Source organism: Hemicordylus capensis, chromosome 1, assembly GCF_027244095.1.
Source record: "Hemicordylus capensis ecotype Gifberg chromosome 1, rHemCap1.1.pri, whole genome shotgun sequence".
Taxonomy (NCBI): Eukaryota; Metazoa; Chordata; class Lepidosauria; order Squamata; family Cordylidae; genus Hemicordylus; species Hemicordylus capensis.
Genome location: NC_069657.1, coordinates 67383829 through 67408497, shown reverse-complemented (window position 1 = coordinate 67408497; position 24669 = coordinate 67383829). Strand labels below are relative to the sequence as shown.

General features: G+C 39.9%; 1 protein-coding gene across 23 annotated transcripts in view; it reads right to left on the bottom strand.

Moving 5' to 3' along the window:
• RYR3 (ryanodine receptor 3) overlaps nucleotides 1-24669 on the bottom strand; it is a 644727-nt gene that overhangs the window by 82299 nt on the left and 537759 nt on the right. For 16 of the 23 annotated variants that reach the window (XM_053280309.1, XM_053280347.1, XM_053280318.1 and 13 more), the window contains 9 exons: nucleotides 24499-24630; nucleotides 21146-21258; nucleotides 14699-14795; nucleotides 12705-12746; nucleotides 11965-12071; nucleotides 8153-8204; nucleotides 2120-2182; nucleotides 1211-1310; nucleotides 661-740 (listed from right to left, as the gene is read on the bottom strand). In XM_053280309.1, coding sequence (XP_053136284.1) covers nucleotides 661-740; nucleotides 1211-1310; nucleotides 2120-2182; nucleotides 8153-8204; nucleotides 11965-12071; nucleotides 12705-12746; nucleotides 14699-14795; nucleotides 21146-21258; nucleotides 24499-24630 — 786 coding nt within the window. The remainder of the gene's footprint in view (nucleotides 1-660; nucleotides 741-1210; nucleotides 1311-2119; nucleotides 2183-8152; nucleotides 8205-11964; nucleotides 12072-12704; nucleotides 12747-14698; nucleotides 14796-21145; nucleotides 21259-24498; nucleotides 24631-24669) is intronic. The other 7 variants (XM_053280383.1, XM_053280392.1, XM_053280509.1 and 4 more) reach the window with 1 other exon arrangement.

Sequence of the window (24669 nt, the reverse complement as noted above, 5' to 3'; positions counted from 1 at the left end):
CGTCTTTTGGGGGCTTGGTTGGAGAATAGACCTCTTCTTCTGGCAGTGAAGACAGGTCTCAACAAAGTGGGATTCCCCCAAGCACAAGAGACACTCGGTATGAGTATCAAGGGAAGGGATCTTAGATCCTCATTGAATACATTTTTAAAAGTTTGGCATGCCTGACATAAACGCCAAAGGCCAGCCAGCCACCATGCTCCGTCCCGGCCAGGATCGGAGCTCCGAGAAAGGAAAAAACCCACAAGAAACAAAATGCCAAGGGGAAAATGCTACTACGTGAAAGAAATAAAGCAAGAAATAAAGGAAGAAAGGAAGTGTTGTGAAGAAGCTGGGAGAAAACAACAAGGGGACAGCAAGATCCTACTCGTTGCCAAGCTGTAGATTCCATGATGAAGCATGGATGAAGACTGAGGGGATGAGGAGTGTCTCAGCCGCATATAGCAGCTGGAGGTGGGGTTCCCACCCAAAGCAGGAGGAAAACTGAGTTTGTTAGGTTCCAACAAGGTCTCTGCACAGGAGCATAGCCCATTTGTGTAGAAGACAGAGACCATGTCAAAGAAGCAGTAAATCTCAACTGCTCAATGCTTCAAAAATTAAAATATTAACACTCTTAAAATATTATGTGTACAAAGAAACGGGCATGATATATAATATGGTTACCTGCTGAACAACCGAGTTGCCTCCATTTAGAACAGCAATACCAAGTTTCAAGGTTTCAACTACCATGTGGCCCATTTCACCTGTTGATTTAAAATACAGTAATTAAACCACATGTATAGTAATTTATTTTAAAAAATATTTCCAGGCAGCATTCCTCACTCCAAACTGCCTTTTAAATTTCTAAAAGAGTTAAAACAATACTTGTGGAGCCATTGTTTGCAAAAAAAAAAAAAAAAGTTACAGCCTTCTCACATATACACAATTCCTGCAACAACTCTGTGGCTGATACCTGGACTGGGGTTATTTGTTTACATTTCTAGTTTGATGGACTCAGGGAAAGCTAAAGTAAATGTCAGTATAATGACTGCCAACATAAAGTGCACTTTTTGTATTGGCATTTTAAAAAACTTCACATTTTATACTTTAATATGTTTTTAATATGCTGTCACCTACTCTGTATCCTTGAAAAGGAATGGAATAATGACATCCAAAGAAACAAATGAATACATTTAGCTAACCATTTATTTATTTATTTTACAAAAAGATTTACCTTTACTGGCACTAATCATTTGTAATACCATCTCAGCAGCTCCACGTTCATGGAGTCGAGATTGCTGATAAAGAGTTTTCTGCTTTTCCATTTCTTTTTCCTGAGTGTGAGAATATAGAGTTATAAGTATTTGTTTTTCCTTAAGATATGAAGCAGCGACATTTAGTAGCCAAAAGCTGAGATATATATACCTGAGCCATTTTTGGAAGGGCGGTATATAAATCAAATACATACATACATACATACATACATACACTGATCATTTTAAATATTCACCTACATCCTCATTAAATTGAAGTCTAGAGGACTAAAGTAGCTATGAATAGCAATAGCACTTACATTTATATATCGCTCTATAGCCAGAGCTCTCTAAGCGGTTTACAATGATTTAGCATATTGCCCCCAACATTCTGGGTATGAACTGGATTATCAGACTAATAATCACCCTAGAGAAGCAACATCTGTTAAATACTTATTTTTATAACAAATTTCCATAACACTTTTGTATAACAAGGCTTCACTCACAACTGGAGAAACAATATGCATGGAATAAATGCTTTGGAAGGAACAATTTGAATTTTAAAAAGGATAATAAGCAGGTTTTTCAGGTGCATGGAACAAAAGGGAGGGAAAAATGAAGCGAAGGAGAGAATGTGAGAGAAAGGATGAAAAGAAATGTTGGTAGGAAGAAAGTCAAGCATTATTTGCAATTACTGAAAATGTAATCACGATTATGTACATATCTATGTAAATTCTTTATCTTGGATGAATACTTTCAGGAAAGAGTTTGTGTACCATTTGTAATGTTTCAAAATAGCTGTGATCACTGCATCATCTCTAGGAAATTGGGATAAAATGTTGCTCTAGCTTTGTAAATTGGGCAATGAAAACATTATCCTTAACATTTACCTCAAATGTCTTCTCCTTTTCTTCTTCTTCTTCTTCTTCGTCAACTTCTTCATTCTGACAGCTCTTTTTTTTTTCATTAGAAAGAAATAGTCTCAGATTAAACTGTGGCTTTTAATTTTGTTGCTTGCAATGAATGAGAAAAGGGCAGTTCAAAGAGGTTTTTACAATGCAATGTTCATTCAGAAGTAAGGATATTCCAGACTGCATGACTTTTTCATGTAAGATATTACATGACTTTTTCATGTAAGCTTCTATGAGCTTACACAAGGAACTGCATGGTAAGTTATATCAAGGTGTCTATATCTAGCAGTTCTTGGGCTAATTCATCCCACTATTTTCTGTCTGAACCAGAAGTAGAGTACTGGGGAACACTGCAGGCTGGGGTCCTTTCTTATACCTCTCACTGAAGCGTAACATTTTAAATTTTCAATGTTGTTGTTGTACACTTCCAATTTAAATAACTTCTGGCTTACTAAACTTCTGCAGCATTTCCCCTCCCACACTTCTTCCGAGACTCCTGTAGAGCTTGGCATGGAAGAAACCATATTTGAATGTAGATTTCAGTGGTTGACATCCAGAGCAATGAACTACATGAGGAACGAGTAAAGTTGCACTTGCACAAGGTAATAGATTAGTTGAGATCAAACCCAGGGTTTTACAGAATTGCGCTTTAGTGCTCTTGCACAAAAGTTCCCATTAAAACAAAAGAGATGTGCAGCAGTTGCTCAGTTGTTGCACAACCTCAGGCAGGCTTGCAGTTACACAAAACTTGTCTGGAATGGAAGCTCAGTTCAGTTCAGTTTATTTGAACCCTCAGACCCCAATGAAGACAGGACACGCTTAGTTGGACTAAAATAGGGCCTCTTTATTAATGTACAGCAGAATAAGACTTGCAACGAGGTACCTAACTAACCGGAGTGCGGGTACTCCTTCTGTGTGGGACCACCTCCTCGGGAGGGCCATCTCACACCATGGCGAACAGCTGGGTCTGATTCGGTCAGGCGCCAGGTCCTGACTTCCTCTCACCACGAGGCTTTCCCCCACTGGGGGGGGCAACCCGACCCAAGCTGCCGAACTCTGAGTTGGTGAGTTGAGCCACCCCCCAAGCGGTGGCAATTCCCATCCCTCTGGGCCACAAAACCCTGAAAGAGCTGTTCCTTGCCTCCCACCACCCCAAATGGCCCTCCAGCCAAACACTGTTAATCAATCTACCTACCCAACACCTGCACTCTCCTGCCACAAAAGTGTGGCAAACCTCTGTTTAGCCCTGCTTAACCTATCCAGCTAGCACTTCTTGAATACCCCATTGCAAGTCCTGGAGGAACAGCTCATTCCCCCACTCAGTCAAATGTACTCCATCCCCCCCAGCACAGCGAAGCATCCTGAACCCGAATGCCAGGATGTGGGATCACCCTTCCACCCAAAGCGGTGACTACTCTACTAATCTCCCTGTTCACTTTCTTGCAAGCCCTATTAAAGCACAGCAGGCCCACCTGGCCCCTCCAGTTCAGCCGTGGAAGCAGGTTGGACCATACCAACAACAGGTCCGGCCACTGCGTAGCCAAGCCACACAAATCTGAATAGTAATTTTGTCATCATTATCAGATAAAAGATAGCTAACATAGAATTCATCTGGGCAGCCAGGTTAATTTGCTAGGAGGGGCACCATTATTTCATAGCGAGTGTCCCTGTAGAAACTACAGCATATGCAGTAGTGTCTCCATAGCACCTGACTTTCAAGGACAAAACTGTAGGGGAAGAATGTGAGTTCACTCCCCAAATAGCAGAGCAAAACCAGTTTGGTGAGAAAGCAGCAATGCAAGAGGTCTTGAGAGAGTTCTTTAGTATTGAAGAACTACAAGGATTTATTTAAAGAAAAGGTTACAAACAAATGTGAAAAAGCCTGCAGCTTTTTTCAGCTGTAGCTCATGGTAGAAGAGAGAGAGAATAAAACAAACAGCCATCTCTGGAGAAACAAAATGGAGACTAACACTGGAAGAACAAAGAGGGGAGGAGTCCAGTACTTTTATCCATGACCCTAAAACCCCACAGTGGTCACTATGAGACATTGCAGCTGAGAGCTGATGCTGCCAGGGTCCTAGCTCCAACAAAAACCACTCTGTCCAAGGGACTTTTAAAATTCTGCCTTCAAACACAGCAGAAGGTAAAATGTCAAAGTGTGCTAGCGTGAAAGTTCTATGCAATTTTGCTACTGTAAGCTTATCTAAGTAATTAGCAGGTTTCATATTCAATAGTTGGTTACCCACCATTAATCTCCTTGATATAAAACTTCTATTGGATTCCCACACTATGTCACAAATTCTTTGGGAGAGCCCCAGGCTAGCTTGATCAAGATTCATAGCCAACAATGACTGTGGAGCAAACCTATAGGAAAACAGTTTCCTTTCAAGTTCTGTTTCCCAGTTGGAAGAGAACTTATTTGCTAACATGAGCAGTAACCATCCAGTGGGATTAAGGTTTATTTTGAGCCAAAATTTAAATATTAAAAGCCAGATTTTAGACTCAACATTTGTCAGACCTGCCTCCACTCTCAGAGCTGTATTAGAAAAGCCTCATGGTACTTGAAATAGCTTTCTGAGAAATTTAGATTGGACAACTTCTACATCTTGGATTTTAGGCTAAAGGCCGTGCTGTGCTCCATAGAGCAAATGAGCTAACACCTTGGACTCTTATGGCTACCAGGATAAAAAGTCCACCTATAGAGTAGAAAAACACCAATATTTTTGATGATGACCTTTGAACATTTTGAATGACATATTCTTGATGGAATTGACGACTATTTTGATGGATTTTACACAACTAGCTAGCACCAAGAGATTTGTGCTAGCACCATTCATTGCTCTGGATGTCAGCTACTGTCTCCTTGTTCTCTTAATAAATCACTTCCTGAAAATCCTGCTTAAAATCCTCTGGCAATTCTTTAAAAATATCTAAAAACCCATCTTTTTAACCAAGCTTCCTCAGCCTTTTAAAATTTGTTGGTTTTAATGTTGTGATTGATTTAAAATTTTTGAATTGTTTTAAATTTTATATGTGTTTTAATTGTTTTATGTTAACCTCCCAGAGACAAAAATTTGGGCGGTATATAAATTAGATAGATAGATAGATAGATAGATAGATAGATAGATAGATAGATAGATAATAAACCACTTCCTGAAATTATGCTGAATTGGTACCCTTTCCTCCTGCCTGATTATCTGAATTGAACTTGGCCAGAATCCTATGCAATTTTCCTAGGAGTAAGTCCCCTTTAATTTAGTAGGCCTTACTTCTGAATCTGTTCTGCTGATCACAATATCCTAACTTAAATTGCTGTTCTTGTGTTATTTCAATTACTGTGAGCATGCAATATTGCACACATACTATGTGTGACATACACCCACACAGTAGAAAAGCATAGTAGGAGAAGGAGGTTGTCCACACCTTTTCCCAATGGTTCAGCTACAGAATATAACAGGGCATCACTAAAATTAGGACGTTTTGACAAGCATTATGACAATCACAATGCATTATGACAAGCATTGCTTCTGTCAAAAGGGGATGAAAACAGCACACATGATAGACCTTTGTGATACAACATACTTCCTTTTCTTACCAGGTGGGATTACATTCACCCACGGAAGAGGGGAGAATGTATAAAGGAGATACTATGTCTGGGAGTCGAGTGGATAGGGAAAGCAAGAAAAAGGAACACACCAGGAGAAGCAGAGCAGCAACCTTTCTCTTCATTCACATCTTTTTCACACTCTCACACACTCCAGTTACACACATTGGAAAGCCAATTTAACCCCAATCTTTCCAGCAAAGAAAGGACTTGTTTCCAGACAAATAAGCCTGCTGAGCTGCTGGTGCCAACTCTTGTTGAAAGGGAGATATGGAAAACTAGTTCAGGAATTGGAAACTGAAATACCTGAGACCATTTAAGAGCACCTGTGAACTCATCACACCAAGGGTAAGTCTTTCCCCGCCTTTTCATGCCAGGTTAGGCTACATTCTCTAGCAGCTCAGAGACAGCATCTCAACAGCTTGCAGTGCCAAGTATATTCCAACCAACTCTCATCCAGGGTTCTGTTTCAGTTGGCCTCTCCCTCAGAGTTCTCTGATCTCCATGGCATCAGCCATTCAAAGGATTTGTTTATTTCATTTTATTTTTATTTTTAATATTTATATCCTGCTTTTCCTCCAAGGAGCCCAGAGCAGTGTACATTAGTGTCCTATAGTACTGCTAGAGTCTGAGGATTTTAGAATTGTTTCCTGAGTAGGCATTATCTGCCCGAAATCTATTTTTCAGCAACTCCAGCCTAATTTCTAGCCCTAAATCAACTACCTTCACTCAGAAAAAATATAGGATTATAATTTTATAGTATAATCATTATGCTGTGGTTATAGTCTTACTGGCTGACATCCAGTGTAGCCTAATGTTGGTGATGTCAATCCACCTGTGCAGCTGCAGGCTTGCAGTGAAGTGTTGGCAGTCTTCTGCTTTTCACAAAAGTGCAAATACTTCGAGCAGCACATTCACACCGCAGAACTAGCACTTCTAGAGTGTGGGCACACTCCATAAAGTATTTGCACTCTTTACGTATTTGCAAAAGTTTAGGACTGCCAACACTTCACTGCAATCTCACAGCCACGTGAGTGGATTGGCACTGCCTGCATTAGGCTGTGCTGGATGTTGGTCATGGGAAGGTTCCCAATAAATAAAAACAGAGTCCTATCCCACCCACCCCCATCTGTGAATATAGATGAGCATGAAGCACAATACTCAGCCATTATGGGAAATTGGTAGCCTGTGAATACCTCCTATATCCCTGTCCAGCATTTCAACCTCTGCTCAGACAAGAGAAAAAAGTTCTGGGCTGCTGTTCCTTGTCACAGTGGGTGAATAAGGACTGAATTATATGGAAGGCTCATACAGATCTGAGTGATGAGTGTCCATGCACATGTGCCATGCATATGTGCCATAGAAAGGGAAAACAGGGCTGTTGTGCCAATGAGGATCCCTCAACATAATAGTGCTGTGTCTATGGTGCACTGGATCAAGAACCAGATTAACCAACTACAGATCAGGTGCAACTTCACTTATTAGTGAAAAGAAAAAAGCAGGAGGGTTATAAATAGAAAATGCGATGTTGTTATTTCAATTACACAGTTATTTAGTTTTTTTTAAATCCTATGTGTCCCTTAAACAGCATATATAGAATCAGAATCAGTTTATACAGGATAGGGATGTGCATAAAACAATGATTCGCTCAACAATTCGATGCATAGTCTGGGCACCTTTAAAAGGGAAGAGAGCAGTTCCGTACCTGCTCTTCTGCCACTCTCTGCAGCTTTCTGCTGGTGGGGGAGCTCCCCCCAGGACCTGTTGTGTGGCACTGGCGTTCTCCCCAGCTGCTCCCGTGTGGCAGGCGCAAGCACATGACCTCTGAATATGCATGGAGGCCATGTCCGTGCCAGTATCATGCGAGAGCAGCTGGGGGAAACATCAGTGCCATGTGATGGGTGCTGGGAGGAGTGCCCATGCCAGCAGGAAGCTTCGGCAAGCGGCAGAGGAGCAGGTATGGATACTGCTCTCCTCCCTTTTAAAGGTGCCATGGCTGTGCATCGAATTGTTGATCGAATCATGATTCGCGCACATCCCTAATACAGGAACCTAGTCTCCAATTAGATTTACATGTCACTGCTAACTGGGCAAAGAGGCACCTTTCAAAGTGGTGATTCTTTTTATATTAAGAAGGGGAAGAGCAACTGTCCCTACTCAGCCCCAGCAGAGCATCCCTTCAGTGGCTGTTGATGGTGTCTACTTAGTGTTTCTTTTAGACTGTGAGCCCTCTGGGGACAAGGAACCACCTTCTTATTAGTCATGTAAACCACTTGGAGAACTACTAATGCTGCTGCTGATGATGATAGCATCATCATCAGGCGTACAAAGATTACAAAGATACATATAAATGAGATGTTGAGCTGGGTGTAACTGTTTTAGGATATATTTTGTAATTAGAGACTCACCTTTGCCATCATTGCTGAATATGAAGTGTATAAAGGATCATTTTCCAGTTCGCTATAGGAAGGGAGACATATTACTCAAAATGTTTCTGTGGTCGACTTATTAAAACTGCAGTTCCATTAACATCAAGACAGAGAGATTTTAATCTTCCAACAAACCCTGATACTATCATATGAACCTATAAATCTAGGCACTATATCAGATTATTTGTTAAGACATACATTTGCCATGTGCATTCACAACTGAATAATACACCTGTCTGCTTCACAAGAGAGGAAATTGTTTTGCTTCTATAGTGCTTCAAAAGTGCTTATTATCGACCAGAGAGTCAAGCTACATCTTTTCTATAGCTCTGATTATTATCTACGATCATATCAGGTACTAAATCTATTTCCTGAAAACTCTGATTAAATATAAATGTTTCTTCATTGTTTTGTTAAGAGGATTTTGAGAAGGCTGCAATCTCCCTATTAAATAGGCACGTATCTTAAAGTTTTGACAACTTCTTTCAATTTAGTTTGTAATCTTTTTGAAGATTAATGCCACATAAAATTGGCACAATAATTCCTAAGTCTACCAGCAAAATCTTCCTAGATAGTCTAAAAAGAGTGACCATAACAAATGTTCAGTTCGTCATCTCCAGCGAGAACTCAGGATCCAACTATATGCTATACACAAATACATTTAACAGAGCCTTGACTGACCCAGTGTTTTAAAAAGGGAAAGCTGCTAAGGGAAGGGTTGGTGTGGCAGACATGAAAAAGATACACACTTCCACCTAAACACTTCAAATTTCCTGCTCCCAAAGCAGATTTTGTTTTTGAATAAATGGCTGCGAAGCTTTGTTACATGCATTTGAATTTAACATGTAGTTAGCCCTGTAGAAGTGGACATTTTCAGCAGAGATTTGACCCTTCTTTCAGACTAGAGACCATGTACCTCCTGCTTATGAATAAGTCTGGCCTATCTTAGGAAGAATTTTCCTTCTTAGATTAGCACTCCATAGGGATGTGCAAACTGGTTCTAGTTTGAACCTGATTCAGCTAGGTGCCCAAAATGGGGTGCTTGTCCGAGTTGAAGCCACCGCAGTTCGAAAGGGGAATCCAGTAAGGATTCCTCTTTATGAGCACAGGGGCAGGGGGCTTCCCTAAGGTTAAAAAAAAAAGATAGGGAAGTCAGTGGAGCTTACCCTGAGCAAGCGGCAGAAGTGGCTCCCATCAGCCACTGCCAGCCTCTTCCAGGGTAGCTGAGCTGGCTGCAGACTGGTTTGGGCCTTCTGCAGCCCAGATTGAACCTCCGTGCATGCACAGAGAACTGGTTTAGGGCTTTATGTGGCCGGTTTGTGCCTCTGTGCATGCTGCAGGCTGCAGCATGGCCCAAACTGGGCTGCAGCCACCCCGGGCTGTCTTGGGGGAGGCCAGCCGCCATTGCACACACCACCACTGCCACTTGCTCGGGGTAAGGTCCCCTGATTCCCCTATCTCTTTCTTTTAACCTTAGGGAAGCCTCTGCCCCTTTGTTCATAAAGGGGGAATCCTTATCGGAGTCCCCTTTATGAGCAGAACCCCAAACCGGTCCAGTGGTTGAACCAGACCGGACCCAGGTCAACTGGAACTGGACCAGGCCAGATTGGTTCAAATTCGGTTTGAATTCAAATTGAACAAGTCTGACCATTTCCATGAACATCCCTACATTCCAGTCCTAATACTATTTGGCTTGATCTAGGCAAAGGAAACCTACACATGAAAAATGAAGCTGCAAATTGTAAAAGTAATTCCACACCCAGCAAGTGGAGCTGTGCATACAGTGACCCTTGCTGGGTCAATACACTATTCTTGGGTAACTCAGCCTTCAAAACAGAATTTGTTTGATGCTAGCAGGGACAAGGACAGCCATCAAACAGAGATGGCTATTCCTTTTTCTCACTCATGCAAAAAGGGAGCAAGCATACTGTAAATTAGACTGGTTTCCTGGCAAGGAGGTTGTTGATACAGGAACGCAACACAAAAAAGAGCAACAGCTGAAAGGGTGTATGAACTATGGACTTTCCCCCATTTGTGGGATTCCCAGATGCACCTGGCTGGCCACTGCATGAAGCAGGATACTGGAGCAGATAGGCCTTTGGCTTGAATGGTTCCTATTTAAAGGCCCAGCTGGTGAATGAAGTTGACTTGAACGCACTGCATGTAACTACAATATGACCTGAAGAGCACATACCCAACAAAGGAAAATATTTGTTCCTTAGCACCCTCTGTGTTGTGTGACATTCCAGGCCCTATCTCCAAAAACATGGGTGGGGTGGGCTTTTAGAAAGGGGAAGATTCTTCTGAAGAGCTGAACTTTCAAAAGAAAGACAAAGAAGAGCTCAACTGACACCAGCTACCTCAACCCAAATAATGGAAGGACGTGTCCTTTCACTCAGAGAAATCCAAGAGGTGCTTTTCATAGAGAAACAATGCCTTTCTGAGATGAGAGAAAGACATTTTTTTGGACAGTTTCCAGTAGGGGTGTGCATTTTGAAATTTTCTTGTTTCGATTTGTATCCGAATCAAAACATCCCCATTTTGTTTTGTACCCAAACTTTCTGAATCCGAATCAGCCCTGTTTTGTTTTGTAGCCAAATTTTCCGAATCTGAATCAATTTGGATTTTTAAAAAGGGTCCCAGGGCAAAAAGAGTGGGTGGTGGTGATAGTGTCCAATGGGTGGAAGCTACCACCCAAATTTCAAAGGAATTAGGCAAAGGGCTGGTTTTTTTGTGTGAATTTTTTTTTAAATTTACACATCATTAAGAATTTTCCCATAGGGAATAATGGGGATTCCAGCAAATGTATCACTTCAAATCAAGGGGAAAGGGATGATCCAGAGCAGAGTGTGGTGAGTGGTAGTGCCCAATGGGGGCAAGGAAACTCCCAGAATTATTTCAAAGGAATTAGGCAAAGGGCTGATCTCTTGTGATTTGTTGAAGTTTACGTGTCTTTAAGATTTCTCCCATGGGGAATAATGGAGGTTTCAGCAGCCCCATAATTCCACTTGGGGGGCACTGGGGTTGCCCAGAGCGAGGGGTTCTGTAGTGCACATAGGGTGCCAACCACCCCTACACCCACATACCTGTGAGGTACTGGGTTTTGTTGTTTCTGTGGTGTTCATTGTAGATTCTCTGGTAGCATATGAGATTTTCAGTGAAAAACAAGAATCCACTCTCATATGCTACCAGAGAATCTACACTCAGAACACCACAGAAACAACAGAACCCAGCACCCCATAGGTTAGCAACCCTTCCCCTGCCAAATGTGGGGTCAGTAAAGAGTGGGAAGAAGCAAAAGAGCCAATGGGGAACAAGGAGGAAATTGTCAGCAGGTCAGCCCATGATTTAGGTCACTGATCAGAAGGCTGGAAGGGTGGGAAATTCAAAGAGATGTCAAACACAAAATGGAGACTGACTCAGAGATCACCACAAAATGGAGGTCCGAAACAACAAAACGTTTTGTAGCCAAAACAGGGACGTTTTGTTTTGTGTACAAAACTTTTGGATCTGGAAAATGGGTGTTTTGTTTTGTCTACAAAACACCTGAAACAGGCTGTTTTGGGTACAAAACATTTTGTATCCAAAACGTTTCGCACATCCCTACTTTCCAGGAATTCAAAAGGGAGTGGTTAGGCCACTTCAAAACTTATGACAAATTGTGAATGAAATATAAGGAGGCCCAATGCAGTTTTCTGTTTTGACACGAACAATGGTGGTGTTTTTGTTTTTAATAGTGTACCTCAGAATTTGATATCTATAGCTTTGAAGTTTGAGTATAGTCCAGTTACCTTCTTTCAGTGAGAGCATTGCGGCTGAAATGAAGAATAATCTGATGAAGAGGATCAGGATGTTTTTCAGTCTCTTCTTCCTCCTCCTCACCATTTTTTGGCGGGGTCTGTGCAAGAAGTTTATCAGATTATTTTATAAGTAAGGCATTCTCAGTTGTGAAAGGAAACAAAATATAACTCAATTGACATTTTACATTTTTAATATTAAATTCAAAATTCTTTTCTCAATATCCATATGCTTGAGAGCTTAAAACATACAATATACATCACCAAACTCAAGAATATTTAAGAGATCTTCTTCATCAACCCCATTGCCTATTAGGATCATCTGAGGAAGTCTGGTTGCAGTTGCCACTGGCTCGGTTGGTGGCGACTTGAAACCGGACCTTTCTAGAGCTGCCCTGGGACTCTGGAATATGCTTCCTAATGAAATTAGAGGTTCCCCTTCTCTGAATCTTTTTTAAAATGACCTGAAAACATACCTGTTTAGCCAGGCTTTTAGTTTATAGTTCAGGTTTTAGCATATTTTAGCATATCAGATTTTAGCATATTTATTTGTATTTTTAAAATTGTTTTAATTGTGTCAATGTTTTCGTGGTTTTTAGATTGTGAACTGCCCAGGGATGTTTTTGTATGGGGCAGTAAAGAAATGTAATAAATAAATAAATGCATACATAAACAACAATGCCCAATTCTGTAACTCTGCTTTAAAGTGCAACCTTAAAAAGAAGTATAATCACCTGGAAAGAGGAACAATGTTTGCAATTTTTCATAGATACCTCCTGTAGAAAATTAAGAGTGTAAATATGTAAGAAATTTCTATATCTTTTAATATTTGTTATACTTTACCAATCTTGAGTCAGAAGATTACAATCTTCTCTGACGTAATATCAGTGGTTAGCATGAGGGAAATTACCCAAAGCAGGCCCGAAATTAGAAAGAGTAGAAATTAGAAGTAAAAATTAGTAGAAATTAAAAGAACAAATTAGATATTGCCTAACTTTTAATTTCATCAGGACTGCTTTGATTAATTTTAAAACAATTCAAAACCATTTAAAACCAATTAAAATAATTTTTAAAACAGTTTAAAAACCTTGGAAGGCCAGGCCAAAAAAGTAAGTTTTTAGGGCTCTCTTAAAATGTTGTGCGATTTTGGATAAACTGTATGACATTGCCTTGAGATCAGATGAATGAGACACATAGACTTTTTCTCCCTCTAAATGCTTCAGCACAAAAAAACCCCTGTCTAGTCTGTACTCCATAGGCACACCTTCTGCTGTCTCTGGGATTAGTGTTTGTCTGCAGAGGCAAGGACAGAACCCAGGGATGGTTTCTCCATGTGATTTTGGAAATGGACCTGGGTCCTGGGAGTAGCAAGGGGAGTGGCTATAGAGCGCATCCATGTTGGAGCAGGGCTAGTTGGCACGTACACATTCCCCCTGTAATTGGGGAATTGAACAACCAAACAAGGCTATAGGTTTATAAACCAACACCCACGTAGCCTCTTGCACAGAATTGTATAATCATTTAATCTCTTGCTTGTATATAATTTCTTATTTAAATGTGTCTTACCATTCAACTATCATGGTATCAAAGCCAATGTATCTTTTGTCTCTAAAAGAGAGACAAATGACACATTATACCCACTATCACAAAAATCTTCTAAAATAACATTCTAATCTCTTTATGATTCCTTCTCTCGTAATTTGACAAAATTGTGACCTAGCAGCAAAACTGTGGCCTAAAGGCACATTTAATATTCTCTTGACTCAATTAATAATTTAGAATAATTATGTCAGTGACAGCTGAAGTAATACAGCATTTTAAGAGAAAAAACAAGCCTAAAGGGCCAGACAACTTTCCCCATGATGACAGGTTAGTCCAACTTCACACCAACTGAAATGATAAACCTATTCTTGGTTTTTCTCCATTGATGGCCATGGCCATCATGTAATAGAAAACTTTATTGATAGCTGCTAAGAGCTAGGCATCTCTCTCTCTCTCTCACACACACACAAAATAATCATAGCTCTCTAAGTAACTCCTTTGCAGATCTCTTAAAAAGATTAGGCTTAACACTTCTTGAAAGTTAACAAATCAATTGCTAATTAAGAAAAATAATGACTTTTCCTAATGGAAACTAGGCTTTATAAAATACAAGTTACAAACATAAATAATTCCACTACTTCTAATATATGGGAGGACAGTTCTAATGCTGAATACTGTTACACATATTTACACTTCATTAGAATACCATTATATCAGTATATAAATGAAAAGGCAAAATTGACTTGCATAAAAGCTTAGAATGCTAAAATAAAGTGCGGATTATGCAATAACCAAAATTCAAAAATACAAAGAAGCATTCATTGTGTTAAGCCTTCAAACAAATTTTAATTAGAACATAGGAACACAGCAATTGCCAAACTTAACAAAACAGAACAATGATCCATTTTAGTTCAACTCTATTTATAAGAAAAGATAATGACACATACTTCACATAATGATATAAACCACAGCTGTGCCCATGTGCATAGTATATGTAACTGTGTTACAAATCTACAGCTTGGATATTTTTTCTCAGATCACAGCAGATATATAGTTTATGCTATATAAATATAAGAATGTTAATTCTGGCACAGAAAAGCAATTCTATATATATAGATAGATAGATAGATAGATATAGATATATATATATATGAATGAAACTGAGTCCAGCTATATCTGTACTTACAGCCAAATCCTGAACTAGTTTCTCCTCAAAAGAATATTCCTCTGTTTCTATCCAATATTTCTGATAACCATGGAGGAACAGGTTAATAGAGCGGTGCCTGGGTTGGGGGAGTGAAATCAAGAGGGATAAACGGAATATAGTATAAAAGCTTAGGCTGTTAATGATTAGTAAGCATATGCATTTTGTACAATTTTGTTCCTCTGATTGGTCAGTAAATACTCAAAATAAAACATTCACTTTACACTCAAATTCAAAATAAAACATTCAACAGTTGACAGAAATGAAGAAATATAGATCAAAGTTTAGTATTTTAACCATTTAGCACAACAATACAGATGTATAAAGTAACAAAAGCTTTCATAGACTCACAAACTACTGCATGCTAGGGCTGTGCAGAACCGGGGCAATTCGACTGGTTCGAAGTTGAACTGGAGTGGCCTCAAAAAAAGGTGGCCGGTCTGAGTTCAAATTGGACAGGGCCCAGTCCAATATGGACTGGTTCAACCCAGTTCAAGGGACTCTGCTTGTAACAGGGAGGGGTGATTTTTTGAAAATTTCCCTTTCCCTCTGAAACTCACTGTGCATTACCAAAATATGAAACCCATTGTGCGTTACCAAAGTATGTTCAGCATCAATAACCCTCAGGGAAATATTTTGGTGACAGTATCAGTAACAAAAACCAGCTGGACAGTCTGGTTGCAAATGTTTAGTCAGTTTGCTCCTATTTACAGATTTAAAACCCCCTAATACAACCACTTTAAAAAGGCAACAAGAGAACTGCATAAGTATCCTATCAGAGATAACCAGTCATGTCTAGCTTTTGCATCCCATAAGCCAGATTCACAGTAAAGTTACACATCAATAACTTTGTCTGGGGGATGTTGTTGTTGTTGTTGTTATGTATTCAGTTTCGATAGTGTCCTTCCAAAAATGGCTCAGGGCAGTTTTCACAGAGAAATAATAAATAAATAAATAAAAGGGTTGGAAATCTAATACCTCTACAAAAGGGAGAGGGGTGATTTTTGGAAACCTCTCCTTTCCTCTGCAACCCCCTGAAAATCAGCACCTTAGTTTAACCCTCAGGAGCCAATTTTCTGCTGGCACAGGCGCTCCAGAAGGAAGAAGGAATAGCTGAAAATCAACCCTCCCCCCCTTGTGCAAATGGAGAAATTTCTTTAGGGTACAACCCAGAGGCTTCTAAAAGACCATACAATCACAAAAACAATTTAGACATTTTTAGGACAACATATTCATTTTTTATCTGTTACTGGAAATTGTATGTCATGATTTCATTGGTATCTTGCTTCACTGGCAGAACTTGTACTCTTTTTTTCAAACTCATTTTTGAAGACTGACCAATCAGAATCCCTTATGAAATTGTACAAACTCATTGTATGATATCATTTAATGGCTGGGAAAGGATTAAGTGTGTGCATAAGGAAGAGGCTCTCCATTACATTACCGTTAATTTGAGTACGAGCCTGTCATATTGAGTTTTTTCATGTACTTTTTCCAGCCATACATGTTGAAAGGTGCTCAGGAAGAAATTGCTATTTTTGTGTCTGAAGAAAAGCATATAGGTTTCAACTAACAATAAACACATAATTTGACTTCACAAAAGCAGTAAGAGCAAAGGTAGTCTAAACCTGTACATTATGTAGAATCATCACCTTATTCTGTCCATGTGCATACTTCTAAATGGATACAAGAATAAAAATGTATTGAAAAATCCTATCAATTAGGTCTATGAAGGTCCAGTTCTACAAATGTTGAATTCAAATACATAGTGATGCAAATACAGGCCATAACCCTCTAAAGCAATATCTAAAATTTTCTCCACTTGCTGCAGCCCCCAAAGCCACATCGGCAATTGTGCTGGAGAGTTGCTTGATCTGCAAGAGAAGGTTTTCAAAGGATCAACGGGCTGCAAGTCCAAGGGCACAAGTCCCACTTTTGACACAGCCCAATGGGCTTATGAATGTATAACTGGGTACACAATTAGAACCTTCAGTATGTTAAGAATCTTATACATGTTTATTGAGAGATAGGTCCCACTAACTTTGGCACAACTGGGCAGGATCCAGACTAAATGAGTCATGACAAAGTCCCGCTGAAATTAATTGGACTTAAATTAGTCAGCACTAAGATCTCATTTATTTCAATGATGCTCAATCATGACTTAGTCCAGATCCTGCCCACTGACTATAAGTAAGTTTGCATAGGACTGCAGCAGTAGAAAAAGTCAATCATTTGAGAAATACAGTTATTCAAATTAGCTTTCTCTGTCAATTTCTTTGAATTGGTGCTATGCAGAATTAAATAAACACACTGTAATGTCTTTAAAAGATTTACCATCATGGGCAACTGAACAGCAACATACATTCTAAATTATGAAATATATTGCAAGCTTTTCAGTGAAGGAGTGGGAAGTTCAACATATTCAGATTCCTAAAGAGAAAAAAATTGCAAACATATCTAGATTTTCTCAAATAATAGCTGGATGAGCTTCAATTAATCAGAGGGTTACAGTAATATTAAGAACCTTTAAGCCATGCAGAAACATATTGTGTTAAATAATATTCTGGCTGTTGTTTTAAGGAACTATCAAATTTTGAATTGTCTGTTGTCTCAAAACCAACTAAAAGATCAGATAAGCATACCCAGAAAATGATATATGCACATGAGAAAATATATAGATAATTGACGTTTATAGAGAACTGGTTGGACAGCACTTATTGTGAATAATCAGTGTAATTTGAAATAAATTATCCAGATATATATTTTAATTAACATTGGGTACAATCCATCATTTTCCTCAAGTGCAACTCGCAAAGCTGCATGATGTGAGAGGGGAACCCAACAAGGCACTACTGCCTCCTCCTCCTCCTCCTTGCTCTTTTTTGAGCATAGTGTAGTGCTAGGTGCACAGCTATAAACCCCATTACCTACAATGAGAGGTCCAGGCTTACCCCTCACACAGGTCATGGCTTGCATCTAGTGGTCCTGCTCCTCTTATTTATTTATTTTATTTATTTTACATATTTTTATACCTCCCAAAACTTACGTCTCTGGGCGGTTCATAGTCATGCACACATGCTAGCTTATTCCCTGCATTTGCAGCCTGGGACGTGTTAGACCACAGGAGGGGCATTTTACTATGGCCAGGTTGACCAGCCTGCTTGACAAGAGTTTAAGGAGAAACTAGGCTTTTGGGCCTATGATGGCATAAATCATAAATATTTTCTGCTGTCTCTGTTGTGATCTGGTTTTCAAGCAGTTTCCAGATGTCAAAGGGTGCTCTTTCAGGGGCATGCCAAAAGGCACACCAAGGGCATCTTGGCAACTTTCCCAGTTTAGTTTAGGTTCTACTTCAAAAAGATCTGAAGGGATGTGGCATTTTGACAGGATGAGCACAAACCACAGAAGCCCATGTATGATGCGCTCCTTTAAAATAGTTAGTTTCGTTAAAAACACCTAGATACAAATTTGCAGGCATTGATTACGCAGATTTTACAAATGTTATAGTTCAATAGTGATTGACCAATTGATTTATAGGCCAAAGAGGGGTGAAAAATTAGGTTATAGGTTATTATTATTATTATTTACATTTATATCCCGCTCTTCCTCCAAGGAGCCCAGAGCAGTGTACTACATACTTGAGTTTCTCTTTCACAACAACCCTGTGAAGTAGGCTAGGCTGAGAGAGAAGTGACTGGCCCAGAGTCACCCAGCTAGTTTCATGGCTGAATTGGGATTTGAACTTGGGTCTCCCCGGTCCTAGTCCAACACTCTAACCACTACACCACGCTGGTTATTAGTGGTCTGAATCCTTCTGACCATTCATTATGAAAACAAACAAGGAGACAAAATTGAAGGGGTGACTCCAAGACAGGATATAAGGGAGGGAAATGACAAAAAACAACAAAACCCCACAGAATAATAACCAAAGAAGAGACAGAAAAGAGAGAAAGTATGAAAATAGATAGCTTCCAATTCTCAACATCCAGATCTCTGACTGATGATTAGAACACATTGCCTGAACCCTAAAATTGTTTCTTACTGATGTCTGCTGAAGATTGTCAAGAGCTGGGTGAGAATAAATGCTGTTAATTTTTAATCACTTGTCTGTGTGTTTTCATGGGTCTTGGAGGAGCAAAACCAGCCAAGCAAAAGGCAAAGAACATAGACTTCTGAATGCTCTTTTCTCCTTCTGGGAAGAGGGAATACTGATGCCCCAGTCTCTTACAGAAAAGTCTGTATCTTTTTATGGGAGGCATCCATGGTGTTCCCACTGAAAATAATGACATTGCTGTTGACCTAGCTTTACATATAGACAGCTGATGAAAGGAAACAAAGGGGGTCTATACTGGAGGAGATAGATTATGTCAAAAAAATCTGTGGAACTATGGATATACAAGTGTAAAAGCTGAACACTTCAGTGTACAGACATTAGAAACTAAGCCTCCAAAACCCCAGACTACTGGAGTCAGGGCCTTAAACTATTATATGTCACCACATTGAAAATTATTATTTTATCTCATTATCATTAAAGTTTTAAATATGAAGTCATGGATCACTCTTACATTTGCACAACTGGGAAAGAGTGGGCCAGTTTGCTGTACATTTATAGTTTAGAAGGAAGGCAGGTAATGGGGGTATATGATAGAGTTGTATAAAGCAAATAGTGAGAGGGTTTTTAAAATGTATTTCATAATATTAGTACCTGTGGTCAACTGTTGAAGTAAAATGCTGAGAGATTCCAGACAGACAAAAGGAAGTACTTCTTTACAGAACTGAAGTACTTCTTTACACTATGGAATTTACTGCCACCAGATGTGGTGATGGCCACCAATCTAGACAGTTTTAAAAGAGGATTAGACAAATTCATGGAGGATATGGCTATCAATGGCTACTAGCCTTGGTAGCTATATACTTCCATCATGACCAGAGGGGGCATGCCCCTGAACAGCAGGTGCTAGGGAGCAGTTGCCCTCTTTTCCCACTTGCAGGCTTCTCAAGTGTACCTGGCTGGCTGCTGCATGAGGCAGGATGCTGGACTGGATGGGCCGTGGTCAGATCCAGCAGGGCTTTTCTAATGTACATATGGGAAGGCCTGTGCAGATTCAGAATAGTTGGATCTGATAGAATCTGAAAGGGAAATTGTTGGAGGGACCGACATCCCCCCACCCAAAAAACTCCTTCCAGGTTACGTTGCATCAGATTGGGACTGCAACAATTTTCTGATATTTTCCCACCCTTCTCTTGCATTGCCTCCCCCTCTCTCCATCCTCCTCCCTTACCTGAGACCTAGGTGGCTGCAGGACACAGCAGCACTGTTGTCTTCTTCACTCTTCATTTCACCTTTGTTGCAGCTTCTGGTTTAAACCCCCCCCGTCCCCCCCTTTAGGCAATGGCTATATACCTTGAAGTAACTTCCATTCCCACAACAGCCTGTGCCTCTGGGTCCTACAACGGCCTTAAAGGGTGTGTGTGTGGCGGGGAAGGTACCATGTTTTAAACCAGAAGCTGCAGCCATCTCCAGTGCTCGGGGGGAGTGGAGGACATCAGACAGTGGAAGGGGGCAGTTCGGACAGATATTCCATAACTACAGGAGGGATTTTAGTTGGAGTTCTGACTATTGGAGCTCCTTTCTGTAGTTGCAGAATTCATTCGAATAGAGTCAGCTAGTGTCCAACAAGGGAATATTGGCTCCAACATGCTCTTGTGACTTATCCAACTGCACAGCCCTAGCATTTATATTTCCCAAAGCACTGAATGATCAGTGCACTGAGTGCACATACACACCCAGTCAAGGGCTAACAGGAAGGGGAAAGATGGCTCTAACTGCTTTTATATAGTCATTGGGTTGTCTGAATTAATCAAAAATGATACAATGTTAAAAGAACAAGCTGGAACTTCATTTATAATAATAATTTACAAAATTCTTACTCTGCAGGTTATCACTATGCAATCTACTTCCATTTGAACTGGAAGGATTAGAGGATTTGTAATCACAAATAATGCAGTGATCTCCAGGTTTGACCCAGCAGACTGCTTAAAAAACTTGACTGTAGTTCAAACAGGTATCCCCTGATAAATGAGCAATAAGGCAACTTTTAAAAGTGGTGATTCTTTTTATTTAGCAGGGGAAGAGCACCTGGCCTTATCCAACACGAGCACAGCATCCCTCCAGTGGCTGCTGCTGATGTCATGTTTCTTTTTTAGATTATGAGCCCTTTGGGGACAGGGAGCCTTCTAAAGAATTAATTAGTTTATATTTGTGTAAACTGCTTTGGGAACTTTTGTTGAAAAGTGATATATAAATATTAATAGTAGTAGTAGTAGTAGTAGTAGTAGCAACAACAACAGTGTTTCACAGAAAATGTGTTCCATTTTTATTGACAACAGTAAGAATCTAATGAAAAAAGACAATTAAAACATATGTACCTTGGAAGATTATACAATGGTGCCATCCTGAAACAAGCAACAACAGCTCTTTTACGTTGCTTTGATAAAAGTTTGTGCCAAACAGCTTTCTTTGATCTTAATGGTTGCTCAACCTATGGAAAAACATCACTGTGAATACTCTGATTTTAGCTAATGCTAATCTGTAAGGCAAAGGCAAGGATTAGTTGACATTGTTTATTTCTAAGACTAGACACCATGCTGAGTCCAATTAAGCCAATAGGTTCTCACAGATGTTTTACAAAATAAAAATGGATTATTAAAAAAATACATTTTAAAAAACCCAATTAAAACTTCCATCATAAAAACAGTAAAAAAAAATTTGACCTACACAAATCAAACCAGCAGCTTAATGTCAGTAAAAACCAAAGCCTGACTCAAAAGTCAAAACCCCTCTGGAACAGAAAAGATGACATATTTCCTGATGGAGACTAACCAATAAAAACCTATTCTGTTTTATTTTCTGAAGAGAAAAAGAAGTTGGTCTCTCTGATCTTAAGGCACCAGCCAGAGGAGATATATGAGAGGAGGAGCTCCTTCAGATACTTTAGACCCAAATCATTTTCATGTTGGAAGGTCAAAAACAGCACACTGAATTGGGAGAAACTAACTGTAAACTAGTGCACACTAAGCATCAGTATTACAAGGCTCCAATGAGAAGTACTTATTAAGATGTAACAATTGCAATCTTGACCAGCTGCAGTTTCTGAACACTATCAACAGCAGACTTCCACAGCAATAAAATATCAAGGATACTGGGACATGAATCACACCAGTCTAGGATGAGCTTCAGCTGGTTCACCAGGAAAAAGGTATATTGGGCTGCAGATATCACCTGAGCATCAAGTATTTATTTAGAAGATTTAAAACCTGTTTTTGCACAGCAGTTCTTGATCCTTCAAGGGAAATGTGAAGTTATCTGGGATACGCTAACCAGTTCTCCAGATTGACTAGAATGACTGCTCTCCACAACTTTGCCTTATATGGACTGAAGGCCAGGCCAAACAGATAGGTCTTAAGGGCTCCCCTGAAGGCCAATAATGAACTCAGATTATGGATTTCTGCTGGGCGTGCATTCCACAGCCCAGGAGCAGCTACAGAGAAGGCCCACCTCTGAGACGCCACCAGACGTGTTGGTGGTAACGGAAGACAGACCTCCTCAGATGACCTTAAAGTGCGGTGGGGATCATGCAGAAGAAGGCGCTCTCCAAGGTAACTTGGACCTAAGCCGTTCAGGGCTTTTAAGGTAATAACCAGCACTTTGTGTTGGTTATTAATAACTTTATTATTGACCAAATAAATAACTTTATTATTGACCAAATAAATGCTCAGAGAGCTAACTTGTCTCTGAAAAACTGGATTCCCCCATAATGCATATTTTAAAATTGTATATGGCTATATGCAGAGTGCAGTTTTGGAGCCTGGACCTAAAGGCTTTTGGAGGCCCCGCACCTCTGCTGCAAGTTAAGCATCATCCCCATACACATACATGCGTGTGCGCGCGCACACACACACACAGACATTGTGACACATGCAGTATTTTTAACACGTGGATTCTTGAGGGCGCACACAGTAACTGCACTCACAAGAATGTAAAAATATAAGAGGTACATTTATGCAAATATGTATTAGCAGAAATTTTTCAACACGAAACTTAACATATTCCCATTCCACATATTTCTTTTCCCACCCCCCCCCCCCCCGTCGCTAAAGCAGAGGTCACACTCACCCATCCGGCACAGGTCACAGTCACTCTCGGCCAGTCAAAGCAGCGCGGACCGATAGCGCAGCAACCAGCACCACCCAGGACAGACTAAAGAGGATTTGGGGGGCCCCAGGGGGTATGGAGGCTTTGGACTTCCACCCAGAAGTCCAGGGGTAAGAGCTCCTTTGGCTAAATGAACTTCCAGGAAATATAAAAAAACCCCATTTATGATGTGAAAACTTACATATGGAATGAAGGTCTTTTTCTTGGAATGTCTGTTATGTAAGAAATCAAACCATGAATGCTTACCCTCTGTATGTATATATACAAAAGATAAACTTTATTATCATTATTTAAAGAACCGCATATGTAGTAGTAGCAGCTGATTAATCTCTACCTCATCATTTCCCATTAAACAGAGGATCAGTGAGGAAACGGTGTCTGAAAACTACATTGACAACAAAATTCAAATGCCATTCTATTTTACTGAAAAGTGTAGGTTTTGAGTATATACTGTATATGCTCTGTGTCTAAACCTGTCAGAGCCCACCTGGACTCTGATCACAAGAAGACCCTCTTGAAGGAGTACACCCTAACCCCACTGAAAGCGCGCACGCGCACACACACGCACGCGCGCGCGCACACACACACACACACACACACACACACACACACCACAAATAGAGGTGATCTCATTTCAGGGCAGAACTTCAGCACTGGATAAGTGCTTGCCTGACTCAGAAGAAGGGAGAGGCCAGTTCAGGCACCTGCTTTGGATAAGGGCAAGTTTGAACTCCAGAAGGGAGTGCGGCTCTTGGCTTCCATATAACCCCTCCATTAATAGCCTGGCTTCACTGGTTTAACAGCTCCTTTATTTAACTCTGGGCTCCAGCTGCTGCCTCACCCCACCAAACCTGAGCACAGGTAACATTTTGCTAAAAGATATTATTTCCATATGCAGAAAAGGTAATGATTGAGTTTCTTTAACTACATGTTAGACAATGTACACAGGTATTTAATACTTTCTTTTGCTTGTTGTTCAAGTTATGGAATTGCCAGCTATTGAGCATTATATTAATGCTGAGATTTATAGGACTATTGATTGATGTAAATATATAAGCGTAAAGAGGAATGTTGCCCTGCAAAGTTACTATATAAACAGAATTCCTTACATTTTCATATACATATACATATTTTGACCATACTGCTACTTTTAAAAAGGCAGTTAAGACACATTTGTTCACCCAGACTTTTAATTAGATGTATAGTTTTTAATCGTTTTTCAACATTGTGTTAATTTAAAATTATTTTAATATGTTAACATTTTAATTTTGTTTTAATTTGTATTGTTTTGTTGTAAACCACCCAGAGATGTAATTTGGGGCAGTATACAGATAAAACAAAACAAACGGAACCAGGATTTAAGTACACGCAAGGGTGTGCTTAGGAACATAGGAAGCTGCCTTATACCAAGTCAGACCATTGGTCCATCTAGCATCAATTGCAAATATTTTCCTCGAGTTGTTCAGTCCATGTTTCATTAAGCAATCTAAATATCAGTGCATGTTTAGAAATGCATGCCACATTCTGCTTTAAAAACATATTCTGCTTTAAAAACATATACTGTCACCTGTTCCAGATGATAGACAGCTGCTGAAATTCTTTGCACACGTTCCACAGTTTTCTCAGGATCAGCAGGCTCATCAGTTTTCAAGACATCTTTGTACAGATTCAACTGCCATTTCACTGCTGGGTCCTCTGACTATAAGTCAACATATTTGATCTTGTGTTATAAATGTTT